Source organism: Neomonachus schauinslandi, chromosome 11, assembly GCF_002201575.2.
Source record: "Neomonachus schauinslandi chromosome 11, ASM220157v2, whole genome shotgun sequence".
NCBI classification, from domain to species: domain Eukaryota; kingdom Metazoa; phylum Chordata; class Mammalia; order Carnivora; family Phocidae; genus Neomonachus; species Neomonachus schauinslandi.
Window position 1 is genome coordinate 42,288,644 of NC_058413.1, and position 22,719 is coordinate 42,311,362.

Below are 22,719 nucleotides of genomic sequence, written 5' to 3' on the forward strand. Positions count from 1 at the left end.
TTATATACTTTGGGTTTGGGGGAAGTAAAGGTAAGGGAAGTTCCAAAAGGATGTTCATATGCTGAAGAAGACTCACAGGATACCTGTGTCAAACCAAGGTTCTTTTTCCCTTTAGCAAGGCATTAACATTAAGACAGTTGGGAGCTTCCTAGAGGAATGTTATACTCTGCCAGCCTCAAGTATTTGTCAATGGGCTGTGGGTTAGAAGGACATTTAATTTTATCTACATTTCCTTCTACCTGTTTCCCAAATCATCCCCCGCACTGCCCCGAGCCATTTTGATCCTTAAATTTTTAAGGTTGCTGAGGGTGGAAGGTCTTACCTTCTGTAAATTCTTCCTGCAGAATAGGGCATAGAAATGTCCCTACCTCTGGGTCAACACTGGTCAGTTGGGGAATTTATATATAGGAGTTACCAAAGGCAGAGGCAGCCAATCCAAGATAGACAACATATATGAACCTCCTTGAGTAGAAAGGATTTTGTGTCAGCTGGAAGTTATGGCGGTGAAGGAATCCTGGCACCAGGGAGGGAGACATCAGAAAAGACAACAAAAGGTTAGTGTTATAATAAGAAAGAGAACTCTGAGTAAAAAGACCTATGATAGTTAACTAAAATTTTCTTCCTGCCCTCCAGTCCTTTAATGTCATTTTAAAAGAAATTTGAGGTCTTCCACAGGTTCACAGGAATAAGAAGGCACGTTTGCCCATTGGTTTCCGGTGAAGGAGATACAGGTTTTATTCTAGATATATGAGCCCATGAAGAGTGTCCCTCTAATTGTATGGCGGTGGGCGCACATAATATGACCCATCCAGTAGGGCCCCTACCATTCTGGAGTTAAATCTCCTGCTATATTAGACTTGTGATTGTCTAAATAAACCATGTTTCTGGGGTTCATATGGGGTGAGTTGCTAGTGACTGTCAGATCTGGTTTAGAGAGGATATGATTTGTATATTCATGTAGAGATTTATGAATTAACCTGGTTCCACATGAATAATTTTACAGAGCCTTATAGTCTCCATCTATTGATAGGTCTACAGTGAGAAAAGGTTTTCCATATAGTAACTCAAAGGGACTTAACCCTATTGATTGTTCTGGGGCACTCCCCCTTCTGAGTAATCCAGTTTTCTTGAGTCTCAATGCTTAAAATCTAGTACCTTACAAAGATGTGTTATTGAAACATTTTCTCTCTATAATAACCCTCATTTTTAACCAGAGATAGCCATATCAGGACTAATTTGATTATAAAACACATCTAATTCTAACAAACCTGGCTTCATGACTTATGTAAGTTCAGCAAAAGTAGTGACTGATCATATAGATCTTTTAGAATTTGCTTTGCTGGGACTTTTTATAATAAGGAATCTCTAGGTTGAACTTTTAGTAGCCTCTCTAGGCCAGAAGCCAAGCCAAGTGCTTGCCATCAGACAGGCCTGGAATACCTATAGATTTGGGCAAATTCCTCTTCTGGAGGTCCCCAATATATCCTGAGGTTCCTGCACCTGCCAGGAAGTGACGTTCTTTACTTCCTCTGGGAACTCTGTAAGCAAGGTGTCAGGCCAATGAGGCACCTGGGTGGCTCAGTCAGTTAAGAGTCTGCCTTCAGTTCAGGTCATGATCCTGGAGTCCCTGGATGGAGCCTCGCACTGGGGTCCCTGCTCAGCTGGGGTGTCTGCTTCTCCCTCTGCCCCTCACCCACTCTGTCTCAAATAAATAAATAAAATCTTTAACAAACAAACAAAAAGTTATCAGGCCAACATTTTCAAGTGTTGGCTTCATGCTTCATAAAGTCAACCTTAGTTCCTTAAAGCTGTCTGGTCATATCTGAGTCTCTGCATGTCTCTCAAATATGACACTCCCATCAAAGCCTTGGTAAAATAACTAATGTTTCCAATGGTGTCCTGTTACAAGCAGAACACATTCTTATTGACCTTATGCAAATGACTGTAATTGCCATGAGATAAAGAATACTTATGGAGACCTTTTGAATTTCAGAGGGTTCAGGTAGAGAGAAAAGTTAGTCTTCAATTTGTTCACAGAGGAATATTTTATCTTATTTTTTATACCACAGATATCTTAAGAGGAAGTTTCCTTAGTCAGGAAGAGCAAATATTAGAGAACCAGCAATGTTTTAAACAAAAGTCACAAAAACTATAATCTTCCTCAGTTTAGTTAGTTCTGGAAATTCTTACCAATTTTAGTTTTGGGATTTTAAAGATATTAAAAACCTGTATTTGTCAAAAGTCCTTTCTCTGAATCACCTTGAAGATGAAACACGTTTTGCAAGAGAATACGAACAATAATTATAAATAACAGAAAGACTCAAAAATGGACATGGTTAAAGATCTGATGAGAGGTTACAATACAGCTGGCAGGGAAATCTGGTTATTTCTGTGACACTTAAGACTTCAAAGATCAGGATATTAAATGATGGCCTGATGCTAGAACATATTAAAACATTAGGAATTGCTTATCATCTCTAGGATAGTTATAGTATTTATCCAAGCAATACAACCTAAGGCTTATTAGACCTCATTTACAATTTAAATCTTGGGAAGTTTGTTTAAAAACCTCAAAGTTATAACACATGCCTGAATAAGATTACAGATCATTACAAAACTTACTCATTTAACCAAGGTTACAATAAGAGATTCCAAAGGCAAATGTGTAGGGTTATATAGTTATTAGCAAAACTTAGCTCATTTAATATTGAGAAGTTTTAACCAAGTGATCAAAGACAAAACCTAGAAACTGGTTTTCTAGGCAGACAAAAGAGAAAAAACTTTGTTTACATTTTCTTATCAAGCATAGAGCAACAATTCAAGAAAACTTTGTCTTTTTAAGAGAGAAAAGCAGAATTTCAGTCTTATACCACCGTACTTTTAAAATCCATTCACCTTTAGTCCTGACCACATATAAAATTCCCTTCCAAAGATTTTCCCTCATAAACCTACAACTTTTTCATTCAGTTGCTTCCCTTATTCTCATCAGTCTTAATTACATTTATCAGAATTTTAACTCTTAGAGACCTTAGTCTCAGTGAAAACTAAGTAGTAACCAATTGTGAACTGTCACACCAAAATTCTTTAGCTGGCAAATTTATGAATCTATTAAGCACAAAGCATGTTTTCAAACAGACTCAAATATCCTTAGTTTCTTTGCAATAAGAAGTCAAAAGCACAAACCTACATTCAGCAATCAATGCTTTAGTATTTTATCTCATTTGAAAAAGGCCTAGATGTCCAATGAATTCAATCCTATTTATTATCTAAGCAAAACTTTAAAGTTTCAGGTTGCCAAAGACTTTGAAAGCTATCTTAACAATTACCCATGAAAACAGACAAACAAAACTAACCATCATTTTAAATCATCTTTTTGCTAACAAATTGCAACAGAGATAACATGAGCTTATTTGATCTTTAGTAAATCTTGGTAGAATAAAAAGTTTCAATTACTTTAAATACCAAATTATGTTCCACCTGGGTCCACTTAAAAGTCAACCAATTTGCTCCGCACTGTTAGTTTTTACTGGGGACCCTGGTGGGGAAATCTGAAGTGGGTGGTGTTAAGTTCAAGGGGGTGCTCTTTGCTCCTCAACGGTGAGGGTAGGATGAGCCAATGGTGCCGGAGGCACCCAGATGGTGTAGGAACCAGTTAGGCAGGCTGCATCCAAGGCGGTGAAGAAATAGGTGGGGAGGGAAAGGCAGATAAAAGCCAAGAGTGCAGAGAAAGAGGTCTCCCGGTCCTAAAGCCTGTCAGCTTGAACAGATGAGCTGACACAGATTTTCAAGCTTCACTTCCTTAAATCTTACAATCCGAATTGTTTCCAGTGGGTTAAAAGGCATCCCCAGGGAGAGTCCTTGGGGACTGAAAAAAGAAGGTCCATTACCAAGAAAATTCCCCCCGACTGCTGGGTGGTGCCCCATGCGCAGGATAGGTCAGAGGTTCCTGGTGTCAAAGCGACTGGAAGCGTCCCTCAGACAAAATCACTAAGATCACCGCCAGCCGTAAAGGTCCTGCCTGCCCTCCTCCCCCGCCCCCGCTTTCCCATCACATTCGAGACTATAGTGGGTGCTGGCATATGGACCGAGTTTGGGCCACAAAGAACTCACCATTTTTAACCCATGGAAGACACTAGAAAAGTTTTACAAGAGGAAAGTACCCAATTTTGTAACTTAAGTAGTTAGCAGAGGACATTGACAGAGAACAGTAAAGATAGAAATCATCATGCTCTAAGCGAGATCCCAACACATGAAGTCTTTATAGCCAACTTCGCTAGGAAATGTTCCCCAGTTGGGTTTTAATTCAATCGGGTACCGGTTTTGGCCAGCTCCCAGTGAGGGTCTTGTGGCCAGAAGTGCCTAGACTACAGATGTGGAGGGTATCACATTAGACCAATAAGGAGGAACACACGGGAGTCTTAAGATTGACAGCCATCCTGGTGACTTAGGTGGCCATCACATGCCCAAGACAGACAACTTTGTATAAGGACAGGAATAGAGAGGGCATCAAGTTTCTGGGTCTTATTACCATTCAGGCCAGGTTACTATCAGCCAGAAGGCAGGCTTTCTCCTCCCCATACAGTAGCCACGGGTTAGATGATTGCAGCCTGAGCAATCCACATGAAAGCGTTCTAATAAGACTGTACTCCTTGAAAAGCCCCTGAAATGAGAGTAAAGGTAGAGGAAAACTAAGTAAGTAGAGGAAAACACTCACCAAGTTGGCACCGCGGCTCAGAGTCCAGATGAAAAGACTCAAAGCCCCATGTTCCAGCGCCAAATGGCATGTTTTTGGAGTAGTGTTGTTGGGGTCCGGAGCTTACGGCCAAGAAAGAATTCTTGAAATGTTTTTGGTGCAAAAAGGTGATTTTTTTTTTTTTTTAATTAAAGGACCCCTGGGCACAAAGAGCTACTGCCCCGGCGGATTGGGAGGAGCAACTGATTATACACTTTGAGATTGGAGGAAGTAAAGATAAGGGAAGTTCCAAAAGGATGTTCATATGCTAAAGAAGACTCTCGGGATACCTGAGGCCTTGCTATTGTCAAACCAAGGTTATTCTTCCCTCTAGCAAGGCATTAACATTAAGAACGTTGGGAGTTTCCTGGAAGAATGTTACACTCCTCCAGCCTCAAATATTTGTCAATGGGCTGCAGGTTATAAGGACGTTTAATTTTCTCTACATTTCCTTCTTTGTTTCCCACATCAAGTACCATTCCTAGGCAACTGCAGATTGCCAAGAAGTAACCAGTTTGGGAAGACCAGAAAGGAGTGAAAACATACATGATTAACTCGGGTTACCTAAATATTGTGAAATCATAATTCTTAGGGGAACACATACAAAAATGCCTCATAATGATGAAGGAACAAATGAGTAAAAGAGGACAGATCTTTTTTTTTAATATTGATGAGTCAGTTCTCAAGTGTTAATTCGGAAGATTATCAGGTTTAGTTCAAGACTGAGTTCTGATAACCTTTGCAGTTTTTCCACTCTTAAATAGGTTAAGAGTACCTTATTTAGGTGCACCTGGGTGGCTCAGTTGTTAAGTGTCTGCCTTCAGCTCAGGTCATGATCCCAGGGTCCTGGGATCGAGCCCCGCATCGGGCTCCCTGCTCAGCGGGAGGCCTGCTTCTCCCTCTCCCACTCCCTCTGCTTGTGTCCCCTCTCTCGCTGTGTCTCTCTCTGTCAAATAAACAAATAAAATATTTTTTTAAAAAGTGCCTTATTTAATAGTTCCTAAAAATTCACCTTCAGAAAGGGCTGGCCGCAAGGGAGGAAGGATCCTCCTAGCCCAGTGACGGAGGTTGTGCAGAAGCTTTCCCCAAGCCCTGGGGTCAACACCCTGGAAAAGCCCAGAGGCTCGAGGTCGCTTGGAGCCACGCCCAGATCCAAAGGGTGGCACCCGCCTCTGCACCTAGACTCTGAGCCCCACAGAGCCAGGAGTAACTGTCCGGAGCAGCCAACCAAAGGCCAGGGAACGGGGGCGGGACCTCGGGGTGTCCGACCAATAGGAATGCGGCAGGGCAGGAGGGCGAACCAGCTCCAAGGCCCAGGGGTTCGTAGCACCAGCCCCCGGCCCGGCTATGTGGGACCCTCCGGGTGCTGAGGCATGCGCTACAGCGCTCGGAGGCGCGCTCTTTCTGCTGCTCTTCGCGCTGGGGATCCGCCAGCTGCTGAAGCAGAGGCGGCCGACTGGCTTCCCTCCCGGGCCGTCGGGGCTGCCATTTATCGGCAACATCTACTCGCTGGCCGCCTCGGGCGAGCTCCCCCACGTCTACATGAGAAAGCAGAGCCAGATGTATGGCGAGGTACAGCCCGACGGGCTGCGGGCTGGGAGGGCCCGGGCCTTCCTCAGGGGTGGACTTGACGGCCGTTTCTGGGCCCGACCTGTCTAGACTTCCCTTCCGTGTACTAGCGACTTGGAGGGAACAGCCTTCCCCAGTCGGGGGGTAGGAGTCCTGGAGGCCGCGCCCCTCCAGGGGAACCCCGCCCAGCCAGGACCTCTACCCTTCCGACGCCTAGCGGGATCAGGCGGGAATCCCCTGGTAGTGCTTGCGCGCCTGCGCATGGGCCCCGAGGGCGCCAAGATTGTGCTCCGCGCCTGCGCAGTGGGGCCTCGGGCTGTTTTGGAAAGCCTGTGGTTTGGAGGGGTTTTTTTTTGGCAGCCGGTGGGAGCTAGACGTGTGTGCGGTTCTACCCGTGGCTTCTCGCGAAAATGGGGCATCCAAGTTCTAGGTCCAGATTAATGTTTAATAGGACGTTCCTAAATGTTTGCATCTAAGGATAGCTGCTCTAGGCGTCTGCTATGGGGATGAGAAAGCGCAGGTAAGGCCCCTGGCCAAGATGGTCTCTGGAAAATAATTACGAAAGAGCGAATGAATTAATGACTAAAAATCGGTGCGGAGTCCTACAGCGAAGTGAGCAGGGTCGGCCTGACTGGCCAGGGACATCCTCATAGCAAACACTGGGACTGCGCCGCTGTGGGCCAGCCTGCCTTCCAAGGTGCCCTGACGTAAACTCGCAACCGTCCGGCTCAGCCACTTCCGGCCTTTCGCACTGTGCAGAGAAGGAAAGTGCCGCACAGCAGTGCTGAGGGACTTGCACACAGCCGCACCGCCGCTCCCTGCAGGGGAAAAGGCCAGAACTCACGCGTGCGATTGGAAGGATGTCCTAACCTCGGAAGGAGGCAGAAGTTTCCAGAGCATTGGCCCTGGCTGAGCTCACCTGTTTTGTATTGAATCCTTTCATGCCTCTGCAGCAACAACAAGCTGCCAGGCTCGGCCAGGTGCTGGGGATGAGGCGAGGAAGGCAGACACTACCTGACTTTAGGGAGTTAGAGCCCAGTGAGAGAGAGCAACTCTAAATATCGACCACAAATTGTGAGTGCTTTGAAGGAATAGTATAGTGTTGCTGTTTGGCAATTGTGGTATTTCAGGTTGGGGCTTAAGTCTTTATTTGAACCAATGTTTACGGGAATTATCTTAGGTTCTTGCACCACTCTCATGGTTGACATTGTTAAAGGGAAAGTGGTTTTACGTAAAGCAATTTATATAATTCTTATATTTTATTGTCAACCTTCCAGTTCTCCAGGAATTGAGTGTAACTTTTCTCTGAATTTTAATTTTGCCTCATGAGTAATGATAATAACTAGAAACAGTAAACTACTCAAATGTTCTTGGTTATTAATTGCAAAACAATTTATTAGGCCTATAACATAAAAAATATCTTTAAACCAATTATGTGAAATGCTGTCTTGCAGAATAGGAAGATGTTTTTCATATATTCCCTATGCTGAACCTTTCATTCCCATGACTTATTCCATAACTGGAGGCTTGTACCTCCCACTCACCTTCATCCATTTTGTCCATCCACCCACCCCTTCTCTGGCAACCACCAGTTCTCTGTATTTGTGGGTCTGTTTCTGCTTTTGTTTGTTCGTTTTGTTTTTAGATTCTTTCTGACTTATTCCACTTAGCAAAATAGTCTCTGTGTCCATTCATGTTGTCACAGATGGTAAGATCTCATCTTTTTTATGGCTGAGTAATACTCCATTATATATGTATACATTATATCACATCTTCTTCATACATTCATGTTATTGATGGACATTTAGATTGCTTCCATATATTTGGCTATTGTAAATAATGCTGTAATAAACATAGTGCATATATCTTTTTGAAATAGTGTTTTCAGTTTTTTTTTTTTTAAGGTTTTATTTATTTATTTGACAGAGACACAGTGAGAGAGGAGCACAGGCAGGGGGAGTGGAGGGGGGAGAGGCAGGCTTCCCGCCAAGCAGGGAGCCCGATGCGGGGCTCGATCCCAGAACGCTGGGATCATGACCTGAGCTGAAGGCAGGCGCTTAACCACTGAGCCACTCAGGCGCCCCGTGTTTTCAGTTTCTTTAGACAAATACCCAGTAGTGGAATTACTGAATTGTATGCTATCTTTTTTAAGATTATTTTAGAGAGAGAGTGTTCACGGGCACACGCCATTGGGGGAGGGGCAATGGGAGAGGAGACGCAAACTCCCTGCTGAGCACAGAGTTGGCCTCAGGGCTTGATCCCACGACCCTGGGGTCACTACCTAAGTTAAAACAGGAGTCAGACACTTAACTGACTGAGCCACCCAGGTGCCCCTGTATACTATTTCTAATTTTAATTTTTTGAGGAACTTCCATACTGTTTTTGCAGTAGCTGCACCAATTTACGTTTTCACTAACAGTGTACAAGGGTACCTTTTTCTCCATATCCTTGCCAACATTTATTATTTCTTTTCTTTTTGATACCAGTCATTTTTTTTTTTTTTTAAAGTAGCCTCCATGCCCAGCGTGGAGCCCAACTTGGGGCTTGAACTTACAACCTTGAAATCAGGAGCTGAGCTGAGATCAAGAGGAGGGACACTTAATCAACTGAGCCACCCAGGCACCCCAGATACTAGCCATTCTGACAGGTATAAGGTGATATCTCATTGTGGTTTTGATGTACATTTCCCTGATGATTAGTGATGTTGAGCATCTTTTCATGTGTCTTACGACATGTGTATGTCTTCTTTGGAAAAATGCCTATTCAGGTCCTCTGCCCGTTTTTAATTAGATTATTTTTCTGGTGTTGAGTTGTACAATTTCTTTATATATTTTGGATATCAAACTCTTATTGGATATATCATTTGCAGATACCTTCTCCCATTCAGTAGGTTGCCTTTTCAGGTTTTTTTTGTTGTTGTTTTTTTAATGGTTTCCTTTGCTGTGTAAAAGTTTTTCTTTTGGTGTAGTCCCAATAGTTTATTTTTGCTTTTGTTTCCCTTGCCTGAGGAAACCTATCCATAAACAAATTGCTAAGGAAATGACTAGGAGATTACTCTCTATCTTCTCTTCTAGGATTTTTATGGTTTCAGGACTCATATTTAGGTCTTTAATCCACTTTGAGTTTATTTTTTATATGGTGTAAGAAAATGGTCCAGTTTCATTCTTTACATGTATTGATCCAGTTTTCCCAGCACCATTTATTGAAGAGACTGTCTTTTCTCCATTGCATAGTCTTGCCTCCTTTGTTGTAGATGAATTGACGATATAATCGTGGGTTTATTTCTAGGCCCTCTTTTCTGTTCCATTAATCTATGTGTCTATTTTTGTGCCAGGATCATAGTATTTTGATTATTATATCTTTGTAATATATCTTGAAATCCGGGATTGTAATACCTCCAGTTTTGTTTTTCAAGATTGCTTTGGCTTTTCAGGGTCTTTTATATAATATAAATTTTAGGATTATTTGTTCTAGGATTTCTAGTTCTGTGAAAAATGCTGTTTGTATTTTGATAGCAGTTACATTAAATCTTTAGATTGTTTTGGGTAGTATGGACATTTTAATAATATTGGTTCTTCCAATCCATGAACATGGAATATCTTTCCATTTGTGTCATCTTCAATTTTTTTTTTATTAGTGTTTTATAGATTTCAGAGTACAGGTTTTTCACCTCCTCGGTTGAATTTATTCCTAGATATTATTTTTGGTGCTATCATAAATGGAATTGTTTTATTAATTTCTTTTTCTGCTACTTCATTATTAGTTATGGCAATGCAGCAGATTTCTGTATATTGGTTTTGTGATCTACAACTTTACTTATTCATTTGTTACTTCTAATAGTGTTTTGGTGGAGTCTTTGGGTTTTCAATGTATAGTATCATGTCATCTACAAATAGTTTTACTTCTTTCTTACCAATTTTGGCGCCTTTTATTATTATTATTGTTTGATTGCTGTGGCTAGGACTACCAGTACTATGTTGAATAAAAGTGGTGAGAGTGGACATCCTTGTCTGGTTCCTGATCTTAAAGGAAAAACTCTTTTAATTTCTCACCATTGTGTATGATGTTAGCTGTGGGATTGTCATATATTGTCTGTATTATATTGAGGTATATTCCCTCCAAACCCACTTTGTTGAGAGGTTTCTTGTGAACAGATGTTGAATTTTTTCAAATGCTTTTTCTGCATCTGTTGAAGTGATCATATTATTTTTATCTTTCATTTTGTTAATGTGGTGCATCACTTGGATTGATTTTTGAATATTGAAACAGTCTTGCATCCCCAGAATAAACAGAAGGAGAATGCACCAAGAAAGGCTTCGTAGAGGATATTCCCTAAAGACATGGTATGGTTTGGACAGTATGGCAGTCAAGGGAGGCATTTCAAATGAGAAAACAGCCCAAGCAAAGGTTGAAAAGTGTTTATCAGTTTTCATCAATGGCACTTTTCACATCCCTCTCTTACTAGCCCTTCACCCATGGTGTTGTGTAATAGTATACTTAAATGTATGTCTTCACCACTATTCAGTAATTCAGCATATACTTAGCAGTTATCAGCATCTGCTACGTACTGTGCTAGGTGTGAAGATATAGTAGTAAACAAAACAGTGGTAAAAATCCCTGTCCTGGTGTAGCTTATGTTCTCCTGGGGGCTGAGGTGGACGGGGAGGAGATGGACAATATAAATAGAATAAGTAAATGATATAATACATCAGAGTACAGAGTGTGAAGTTAACTAAATTAGGGGAAGGGAGATGGAGAAGGCTAAGGGGTAGAATTTTAACTGAGGTAGAGCAGGCCTTACTGCAAAGAAGACATTGGAGCAAAGGCTTAAAGGAAATGAAGGAGTAAACTCTAGGAATAACTAGGGGAAGAACATTCCAGGCCAAAAGAACACGCACAAAGGCCATGAATCAGGAGTATGTAATATTGAGAATCACCTATAAAGAAACAAGTTGAGAGGCTGTTGTGATAACATGAGGGAAAATGAAGGTGGCTTGGATCAGAGTGTTAGGGATGGAAGGGTAAGAAATTGCCATCTCCTGTTTATATTCTGAAAATAGGAGCAACGTGACTCTAAGCAGTGATGTGGGGCTGGGGAGAAAAATAGAGTCGACACAGGCAGTAGTTTGGGTCCTGAACAGCTGGAAGGATGAATGGAGTGCTCATTACCTGAGACAGTGAAAAATTGTGGGCAGAGCTGGTTTGCAGGGAGGGGAAGAAACTTGATGATAACAGACTGACTTCTAGAAGGGAAGGAAAGTGTTTCACAGACCTTTACCAAAAGTCCTTGAAAACAGCATATACCAGAATAGATGCTAGTTCAAATGACAATTTCCCCAGCTTTACCCTCAAATAGGGACCAAATTTTTGAGTCAAGGTGGATTGTATAACAACTTGCGCAAACCATGGCTCCTCCTTGGTCTTTGTAATCCATACTGTCCACACCTGATAGCTTTACCCTGCAATATGACTTCTGTTTGTTCTTGCTCCATATTAACACAGCTTTCAATCCCAGGGTCTTCTACCATCCTCCATCGGTTTTGTTGTCCTGCATCAGAACAGGTGCCTATTCACTAATACCATCCTTTCCTGCTGTGATACTGTGATTTATAATAAATACATATTTGGTTTTTGTTCCTTTCCATGGAACTTCTTAAGTGTTAAAAGTAATAAAGGTGTCTTTTGTTATTCATGACAAACCGCTTTCAACCACACCTGAGTTTATGCTTGAAGGAATTTTTGGACAGTCCCTAGAATGGGAGTTTATTGCCAGGAGAACCAATCATGATTAGAGGGTTGGAACTTTCAGTCATACCCCCACTACCTCTGGGAAAGGGAGGGGGGTTGGAAGTTGAAGCAGTCACCAGTGGCCCACGATGTAATTAATTGTGCCTAGGTAATAAAGCATCCATAAAAATTCCTGAATTACGGGGTTCAGGGAGCTTCCATGTTGGTGAACAGGTGGAGGTGAGTAGAGGATAGAGAGCATGCCTGGGGAGAACATGGAAGCTCCGCTCCCCTCCCCTTTCCCCATACCTTCCCTATGCATATCTTCCATATGGCTGTTCCTGAGTCGTATCCTTCTATAATAAACTGTTAATCTAGTAATTATTTTCCTGAATTCTCTGAGCCACTCTAGCATATTAATGGGACCCAAGGAGGAGAGGTCATGGGAACCTCTGATTTATAGCCTGTTGGTCAGAAGCACCTGGACTTGCAAATGGCATCTGAAGTAGAGATAGGGAGCAGTCCTGTGGGACTGAGCTCTTAACTTGGGGGATCTCCAGGTAGGTAGTGTCAGAATTGAGTTAAATTCTAGGACACCTAGCTGGTGTCCCAGAATTGCTGAGGTGTGGAAAACCCACACAGCTGGTGTCAAGAGTGTTAGAGTAGAGAGTATTGAGATTAGAGAAGACACACAAGAGGAGGCATTTTCCCTTTCTATCTGTTAAAATTACACTTCTGGGAAACGACTTTAAGACCATTCCATTACTGCTTTGGGAACTGAAAGAGCCTCACATTTTTCAGCTGGTAGCCATTCTCTTGGCACCGAAACTCTTACACTGCCACTTTTGACTAATACCACTGCTTGTCACACGCAGTCCATGCTACTTCCCCAAGGTTCTGGATGTTCCTATTGCTTGGTCGGCAGAGCCTATTCCTTTGCCAAAGACTCCGTTGTTAAGTGGGTTGCTTCTGCTACTACTTGGAGGTCTTCATCATGTTTTTTTCCTGTAATTACTTCTGCTGAACTTATGTTTTCCATTAAACTTCTATTTGGGTTTTTCCCCCCCAAAGTATTGTAAACCATAGTTAAATCTGCTCTACTTATTTGCAAAGAGATGAGAGTTGACTCAGTATTTTGGCCCTAAAAAGCTCTCAGCCAGGCCCTGAGAGGATGAAGATAAGCAGTCTTTGCACCCCACTGATAAAGTAGCATTGTTCCCTCATTGGACTAGCTAGAATAGACTACAGGAGGTGTTCTATTGTAAGTGAACCTGACGTGAAGCACATGAGAAGCTCCAGCAAGGCATAGGATGGATCTTCTGACTTGCCTTCTCTTTAGCTGAGGGGCACCCGCCTGTGCCTATGTGGTAAATGCCTTTTCTCCAGGGTCAGATTCCCTTAGGGGCCATCTTTGTTAACTTCATGGAATTCAGAGACCCAAATACAAATGAGCCTAATTATAATATGTTTATACTTCAAATTTATCTCTCAGTTAATTCCCTCCCCTATCTAAGCCTGGAGTAATAATATATAGATGGTGCTGCTTCCTCATTTATCTTGGAAATAAAAAGAGATTCCTAGAGCTCATTGAATGCATTGAGTTGGAATGAATCTTAAAAGAGCATCTGAATCAAGTATCATATTTTCTGTGGCAACCCTGAAGCCAAAAAGGTTAAGGGTTCTGCCCAGGGTCCTATATTTGTTTAATGACAAAGCTTAAACTAGAACCCAGGCTTAATGAGCCCAGTACTCTCTTCCTTATACCATTTATAAGATTATGTCTTTAGGCACTAACCGGGTAATGAAATCGTAGTGTTTGCTATGCCTTGTAGAGAGAAGGCACTCAAAACATTGTCAGTTGAATAATAAATCCTTCCATTTTCAGGGAAGTAACAAATACTGGGAGAACTGGGCTTAGCACGGGTGGATTTCCATAGTTATATTTCTCCATTTTGTCATTTAAATGTTGTTTTTCTTTTCTTCTCAAAGATCTTCAGTTTAGATCTTGGAGGTATATCAGCTGTGGTTTTAAATGGCTATGATGTAGTAAAGGAATGCCTTGTTCATCAAAGTGAGATTTTTGCAGACAGACCATGCCTTCCTTTATTCATGAAGATGACAAAAATGGGAGGTATGTTTATTTTCACCTATTTAGTGATTTACTGTTTTAAATTACACTACTTATTTGATGTAACTTTAGTATTTAGAGTGTAGGTTCTGTTGTACTGATTAGCAGGAAAGAATTTAGGTTACAGAACTTAATATTTGAAGACCTTTCAGGCTGCATTACACCCATATTTTAGACCAGTACATGCTCATTTTGCTGTTGTAATTCTGTCTAATAAATATTGTAAATAATGTTTTAAAGAATTAGCATTTAATGATACCTGCAAGTTTTGTGAAGCAAGTTAGGAACACACATGTGCATGCACACTTGAATCAAGAGTGGTTTTTAAAGCCAGTCTTGAGTACTTGGTGACATTTTTACCATCAGAATAGAATGTGAAGCAGCCTTTCTTAACTACTAACCAGTATGACATGTAAATGAAGAATTGTGGGATTTGTGTAAAGGACTAGCTTCTGTTTGGTTTAGTGTTGATCAGCATTGGATGATTTGATATTCAACGAGGGAGGAAGGCTGAAGGTTAACAGAATTGGTGAGCAGAAAGCCTAAATTAGAATGTTGAAGTCAGATACAGTGGTTTTAATACTTAATGGTGTAAAGGTTTTACAATGATGGTATCCCAAACTCTCTAATTTAATGAGAGCTTCACACTCAATTTCAAAGAAAAATGTAACAAAATTTGCCTTACATAGACTAAAGAATTGAAAAGAAAATAAAAATTAACCATATATTGAATTACAAAGCAAATCAACTAATGCAAAGAAAACAGCAGTTTTAGGGCGCCTGGGTGGCTCAGTTGGTTAAGCGACTGCCTTCAGCTCAGGTCATGATCCCGGAGTCCTGGGATCGAGTCCCACGTCGGGCTCCTGGCTCAGCGGGGAGCCTGCTTCTCCCTCTGACCCTATCCCCTCTCATGCTGTTTCTCTCTCTCTCTCTCTCTCTCTCAAATAAATAAATAAATAAAATCTTAAAAAAAAAAAAAGAAAACAGCAGTTTTAAAGGACAAATTGTTAGGCCAGAGGATAATGATACTTGAAAGCAATAAAATAAAACACAAATTTCCAGCTTCTTAATACTCTTTTCAATAATACTTAGGCCAAAGAAAAAATTATACCACAATTATAATAGAAGACATTTAAAGAAATTGTGAAAATGAAAGATGATGTTATCAGGGTAACGTTTGGGATAAAGTATATACTATATATTTTTCAAAGCTATAGTTTTGTAGTTTGGACTATTTTTATCATAAAGATGAAATAAGCATTTGACTTGATATTTTCAAAAAACAGTAAGAGAAAAAGAAGTAGAAAATTGTGTGTTTTTGTAAATACATATGCACTGAACTTGGAACTGAGAATTCAAAGCCCACACTTTGGGTAAAAGTTGCCCTATAAGTGGGCTCAGCCCATGCTTGGCCAGCACAGAGTTATCACAAGGCTCCTCTGTATCCTCTTGTACATGTATCTCATATGCATACATTGCTGTAGGGCTTTGCGCTAGCTGTTCCCTCGAAGCAGGGATCTTTCCCTGCATATCTGCTTGACTCACACCCTCATGTACTGTATCTTATGTCAGTTTCTCAGTGAGGTTTTCCCTGACCACCCTGTGTCTCCTTCCTTGCTGTAATAATTCATTCATTTGCCTGTTGTCACTAGTGTGTAAGGTCCATGAGAGTAGGCATCTTTGCCTCTTTTGTTTGCTGATATATCTGTGACACTTAGAACACTGCCTGGAGCACGGTAGGTGCTCCATAAATACATGTTGAATGAGTATTTGTTGAATGGTCATCTGGGAGTATAGAAAAGACAATGGACTATGGGAACATAAGATGGCTGCACAGCACTAAAGACCCCCTTTTGTATGGTTAGCTTTATCATAAGCTCCAAATTCAAAAACCGTTGCACAAAAGTTGCTGAAATGTAAATTTTATAGGTACCTCATGTACACAAGAGAACGTGACATTTTTCATCAAAGGTACATGTATGTACCAATTATGAATGAAATTTTGAGTAAAGTGCATGTTATATATATGTGCTAAAGATACTGTTTTCCTCTCTCTCTCTTTTTTATACATTGATTGATTTTGGGTCGCCTGGGTAGCTCAGTCGGTTAAGCGTCTGCCTTTGGCTCAGGTCATGATCCCAGGGTCCTGGGCTCAAGCTCTGGAATCAAGCCCCGCATCAGGCTTCCTGCTCCGTGGAGAGCCTGCTTCTCCCTCTGCCTGCCACTCCCTCCTGCTTGTGCTCTCTGTCAAATAAATAAATCTTTAAAAAAAAAAAATTGATTGATTGATTTAGAGAGAGAGAGCATGGTGGGGAGAGGCAGAGGGAGAGGGAGGGAGAGTCTTAAGTGTACTCCATGCTGAGCTCAGAGCCTGATGGTGGGGCTCGATCTCACAATCCTGAGATTGTGATCTGAGCTGAAATCGAGTCGGATGCTTAACCCACCTGAGCCACCCAGGTGCCCCTGCTTTTCTCTTTTTTTCTTTTTTAAAGATTTTATTTATTTGACAGCGACACAGCAAGAGAGGGAACACAAGCAGGGGGAGTGGGAGAGGGAGAATCAGGCTTCCCGCGGAGCAGGGAGCCCGATGTGGGGCTCGATGGGATCATGACCTGAGCCAAAGGCAGATGCTTAATGACTGAGCTACCCAGGTGCCCCACCCCTGTTTTTCTCTTGATAGGTAATTTTTTTTTTAATTTTTTGCAAATCACTTTTTAAATTCAAGTATAGGGGTGCCTGGGTGGCTCAGTCGTTGGGCGTCTGCCTTCGGCTCAGGTCATGGTCCCAGGGTCCTGGGATCGAGCCCTGCATCGGTCTCTCTGCTCTGCGGGGAGCCTGCTTCTTCCTCTCCCACTCCCCCTGCTTGTGTTCCCTCTCTAGCTGTCTCTCTCTCTGTCAAATAAATAAAATCTTTAAAAAATAAAAATAAATAAAAAATAAATTTGAGTATAACTAACAACAGTGTCATATTAGTTTCAGGTATACAATGTAATGACTCAGTAATTCCGTATATTAGTGCTCATCATAAGTGTACTCTTAATCCCCTTCACCTATTTCACTCGTCTCCCCACCCACCTCCCCTCTGGTAACCACCAGTTTGTTCTCTATATTTTAGAATCTGTTTTATTGTTTGTCTCTTTTTTCTTTGTTTTGTTTCTTAAAGTCCACATATGAGTGAAATCAAATGGTATTTGTCTTTCTCTGACTGACCTATTCCACTTAGAATTATATTCTCTAGATCCATCCATGCTGTTGCAAATGGCGAGATTTCATTCTTTTTTAGGGCTGAGTTATATTCCATTTGGAATATATATACCACATCTTCTTTACCCATTCATTTATCAATGGACACTTGGGTTGCTTCCATATCTTGGCTATTGTAAATAATTCTGCAATAAACATAGGGGTGCATCTTGATAATTTAAAAGGAATATATTCTATAGTAGCCACATCATAAGAGCAGAGTATACTGTGGAGACTCTGAAACTTTAAGGCAGCAATATCAACATTAGAAATTTGAGTTTCATGTTTGCCCTGTCTTCGTTCGGGCTGCTTTAGTAAAAATACCAGACTTAGTGTCTTAAACAACAATCATTTATTCTCACAGATCTGGAGGTTGGGAAATCGAAGATTAAGGTGCCAGGAGATCTGGTGTCTAGAAGGAGCCTACTTCCCGGCTTGGAGACAGATGTCCTCTCCCTGTATCCTCACACAGCTGAGAACAGTCATCTCTTCTTGTGTTTCTTATAAGGGCACCAGTCTAGCTCATGAGGCTCTACCCTCATGACCTAATTACCTCCCAAAAGGCCCCACCGCCTAATACCATCACTTTGGGGGTTAGGCTTCAACATGTGAATTTTGTTGGGACACAAACACTCAATTCATAGTATCCTTCTTTTTTCTTGAGTATTTCTACCACACTGACACCTCATTCAGGCTTCCTTAGCCTCTTCCAGAGTTACCTTGTTAGGTAACATATGCCTTTAACAGGAGAGAATCTGTGTTCTAAAATCTAGAAACAGAAACAAAATTTTCTAATCCTACAAGGATGGTTTTCAGTTGTTTTCTTAGTCCAAGATAAAATTTGCCCATAGAACATGCAGTGGTTTGTCTTTTGTAGATGAGGCTTAGAGTAATAGCTAGATAATAAAGTCATCGGGTCTAGTTCACCTAGGATGAATTACATAGGACTGTCCAGTTTCTTGTGGTAGGAGAATTACAGGTCTTTTCTGCCTGTCTCCAGATAAAAAGAAGACCAGCTTTATCTGTTGACAATATTCTGTGGCTAATGATTAGCAAAGAACAGGGCTTAAGCACTAGATCTAGTTTTAGTTTTATAGAAAGATAATTTGGAGAAGAATGACTAACCATCCTTTTTTACTCCATAGCATTTTCAGGTGTTAGATACAGGAATGTAGGAATGATAAAGTTTTTTTTAATACTTTGTTTTTTTTCCAGGCTTACTCAATTCCAGATATGGCCGAGGATGGGTTGATCACAGAAAATTAGCTGTAAATAGCTTTCGCTATTTTGGATATGGCCAAAAGTCTTTTGAATCTAAAATCTTAGAAGAAACCAAATTTTTTATTGATTTTATTGAGACATACAAAGGTAGACCATTTAACTTTAAACAATTAATAACAAATGCTGTTTCAAACATAACCAATCTGATCATTTTTGGAGAACGATTCACTTATGAAGACACTGATTTTCAGCACATGATTGAGTTATTTAGTGAAAATGTGGAACTGGCTGCCAGTGCCTCAGTCTTCCTGTATAATGCCTTTCCATGGATTGGCATCTTACCTTTTGGAAAACTTCAACAGCTATTTAGAAATGCAGCTGTGGTCTATGATTTTCTCTCCAGGCTTATTGAAAAAGCTTCCATCAACAGAAAGCCTCAGTCACCTCAGCATTTTGTCGATGCTTATTTAGATGAGATGTATCGAGGTAAAAATGACCCATCGTGTACTTTCTCCAAAGAAAACCTCATTTTTTCCGTGGGTGAACTCATCATTGCTGGAACCGAAACTACAACCAATGTGCTGCGGTGGGCAATTCTTTTCATGGCCCTTTATCCTAACATTCAAGGTGAGGATCCTCTTGATCTCAGGACTGTCCCTACATTTAGGGCTCACACATGTTTTAGAGTCTTTGGCTATGTACAAAGCATTTTTTTAGGAATTTCTGCTGTGCTAGCCAAGAAGAAAAACATTTCATAGTTTGTTTTTTTTAGTAAAGATTTTATTTATTCATTTGACAGAGAGACACAGCGAGAGAGGGAACACAGTGGGGGAGAGGGAGAAGCAGGCCTCCTGTGGAGCAGGGAGCCCGATGCGGGGCTCGATCCCCAGACCCCGGGACTATTACCCGAGCCGAAGGCAGGCGCCCAACGACTGAGCCACCCAGGCGCCCCAACATTTCATAGTTATAAAGAGTTTCACATATGTTCTCTCGAGTCATGTAAAAACCTCAGAGATAGGTCTTATGCCTGTTTTATAAAAATGAGGGAAAAGGCTAACTAGCTGCCTTGCCCAAGATCAGCCCTTGGAAGTGGCAGAGCTGGGACCTGAACCCTGCTTTTTTTTTAATTCAAGTTTTATGTTTCACTATTTCCCTCGCTGAGAGTGATGTTATTTCAATTGTAGGTTTGTTTAATTTTTATTTTTATTACTTTTAGTGTTTTTTTTTCACAGCAAAGGTACTCAGAGCATTAGTTTCTGGTGGCACACAATATATGGCATATTTTCAGATAGAACTCCCAGATAATGAAAAATCTGAATCTGGTTGTAACCATACCTTGTTGACTTATTATAGGTTACCCAAAGGGAAATTACTTTGGATATAGTTCTAAGAATTGCATAATAACTTGAACACTTTTTCTCTGACAGGACAAGTTCAGAAAGAGATCGATTTAGTTATGGGACCCACTGGGAAGCCTTCTTGGGATGACAAAAGCAAAATGCCTTATACGGAGGCAGTTTTGCATGAAGTTTTAAGATTCTGTAATATAGTACCATTAGGGATTTTCCATGCAACCTCTGAAGATGCAGTTGTACGTGGTTATTCCATTCCTAAAGGCACAACAGTAATTACCAACCTTTATTCTGTACACTTTGATGAAAAGTACTGGAGAAACCCAGAAATATTCTCTCCTGAGCGATTTCTGGACAGCAGTGGATATTTTGCCAAGAAGGAGGCTTTGGTTCCTTTTTCCCTAGGTAAGAGAACTTTCACAGAGACACGACTTTGGGACAGGATAATGGTTGATCATGTATGACATCTTAATCTGAAATATTCTGTTGTAGAATTAAAGATTCCAACTCTGAAAACACAGCATTGATTCTTACAGGAGAGACTGGTTTAATTAGAAAGTCATTAACACCTGTTTCTCCTCAACACTTAACTTAGTAACTAGAAAGAAATGGTTGAGAAGCTCTGGCTTCTTCTGAAACTTTTTTGCTTGTGGATTTGAGCTTGTAATCGAAACTTGTAGAGCTAGAAGTCAGTAATAGGTAGCTTGAGAAACTGAGACCCGGGGGAAGAAATGACATCAGAATTTGAAGTGCAGCTGAAACATAGCTCTTTTGGCTCCTTATTTATTGTACCTCGTCTCCAAAAATATTGCTTGGTTCCTCTTGCTGTCCGTGAAAAAGTCCACGGACCACAAGACCCATGGAAGACAGACTGAAAACTCTTCCTTTCATTGGGGAAGGGTTCACATTTAGTCATTTGAAATGAAATACACTTCTCCTGGATCTAGAACAAAATGGCATGCCTGAGATTGGATCTTTCATGGCATATCTTGGGCTGTGTTGCAACGTCCAAGGGAAGTGTGGAAGTGGATTAATAAGCTTACAGAAGCCCATGATCTGACAAGAGAAGGTAAAGAAATGGGCTCTGGGAGCTGAAGTGCCAATTGTTATTCTCTTTAATAAACATAACTGCTTCTAACTTTCTTTAAATACCAGATTTCCTGAATGGTACCCATATAGTAGACGTAAATTTTGGTAAATACTATGGATTTTAAAAAATTGTGTCTGTTCTTTTCTGTTTAGGGAAAAGACATTGCCTTGGAGAGCAGCTGGCTCGGATGGAGATGTTCCTGTTTTTCACAGCATTGCTCCAGCGGTTTCACTTGCATTTCCCGCACGGGCTGGTTCCAGATCTGAAGCCCAGATTAGGCATGACATTGCAACCCCAGCCCTATCTCATCTGTGCAGAAAGACGCTGAAAGTGCTGGCCATCTTGTGGGAAAAGGTTATCTGGTTGCCTTTTACCCCTGAACCTTGATTATCTAACCAGTGTGTGTGTTTATACAAAAATCACAGCATCATAAAGCCAAACGAACACAGTCTTTGAAAGTAGTACTAAAGCAATAATAAGCATTAAGTATGGTTTTTTCCAAGCTTTTGTGACTTCTGAGGTGGAATTATCTGTGGAGGAAAACAAAGGTACAAATGACAGGTGTTGCTTAAGTAAGCTAGGCCATGGATGCCATAAGCAGAGCCTGACTTTTCAGCCTCTTGTTGAGCACCAGGTACCCCTTTTTCTTTCTTGACTCCATCTTGCTCCTGTCCTGGGGGCTTTGCTTCCAAATGCCAATGCCAGTTCCCTTCTGATAAGATATTATCATTAGTGGGTAGTGTGGTAGGAGTCCAGTTTAATAGAGGACTAAAGAAATTAGAACCTAAATAAATGAGTTTGGAGGACAGAGGTATTTTAGACATAGTGGCAGATACTAGAATAAATATCTGTGTATTTAAGAACCTGCCAGTGCTTTCAAATTTTGCTCCCTATTATGTGTGCATAAGAATTACCTTGTTCTTATTACAGATGAGGGTCCCTGTGACCCAAGTATTCATCCCCATAGCACCAGTTCAGTAGAAGGAAATTACAGTAATGTAATTATAATAAAAAATGACACCCAAAAGTAAGTATTAATTCTTCATAGACACAGACATTTTTCCTAGTACACTTTCTTCATAAACCAATCACAGTTCTTAAAGATGGAATCGTTTTACCTTTTAAAGGTCTCCAGCCATTTCCTTGGATTACTGTTACTTTTCTGAAGAGAATATTTTACAAATCCAAAAAACATGCTTTAGAGCATTATGGGCTTCTAGTAATAATGATGGCAGGAAAATAAGTGTGAATTGTGACTGTCCTGATCAAACTGGTAGGTATTTATAGTTTTTTTAACATGATTTCCTCTAAGGTTGTACATCAAGGATTTCTGCTCTTGTAACTTGGCTCATGAATAGTTGCAGCCTTAGAGTAAATGCATATAACAACGACTTCTGTTAAGAATATGAATTTAACCTTAATAACCTCATCTGTTGAATATTTTCAAGTTTCTCTGTGATGAATCAGGAGTCTTTGCATCTCTGATATATTAAGATGTTTCTGGTTGCAAGAGGAAAAAATCCTGGGCAAATTTACCTAAATAATAAAGGAGAAATTTGGCAGTAGTGTGGCAGTTTTAGAGTAGGTATGACCTACATACTCCATGGTATCATCAAAGATCTGCTTGTTTGCATTTTGCGTCCCAGATGGTATCAGC

At 40.9% G+C, this 22,719-nt stretch overlaps 1 protein-coding gene across 1 annotated transcript; it reads left to right on the top strand.

The window, feature by feature from the left end:
- The first annotated feature begins 6,003 nt into the window (after window positions 1-6,003).
- On the top strand, window positions 6,004-21,599 carry LOC110576584 (vitamin D 25-hydroxylase). Its single transcript, XM_021685779.2, has 5 exons — window positions 6,004-6,304; window positions 14,018-14,159; window positions 18,615-19,247; window positions 20,048-20,377; window positions 21,215-21,599. Exons 1-5 carry the CDS (start codon window positions 6,080-6,082, stop codon window positions 21,388-21,390), a joined length of 1,506 nt encoding a protein of 501 aa, XP_021541454.1. The 5' UTR covers window positions 6,004-6,079; the 3' UTR covers window positions 21,391-21,599.
- The last annotated feature ends 1,120 nt before the right edge of the window (window positions 21,600-22,719 follow it).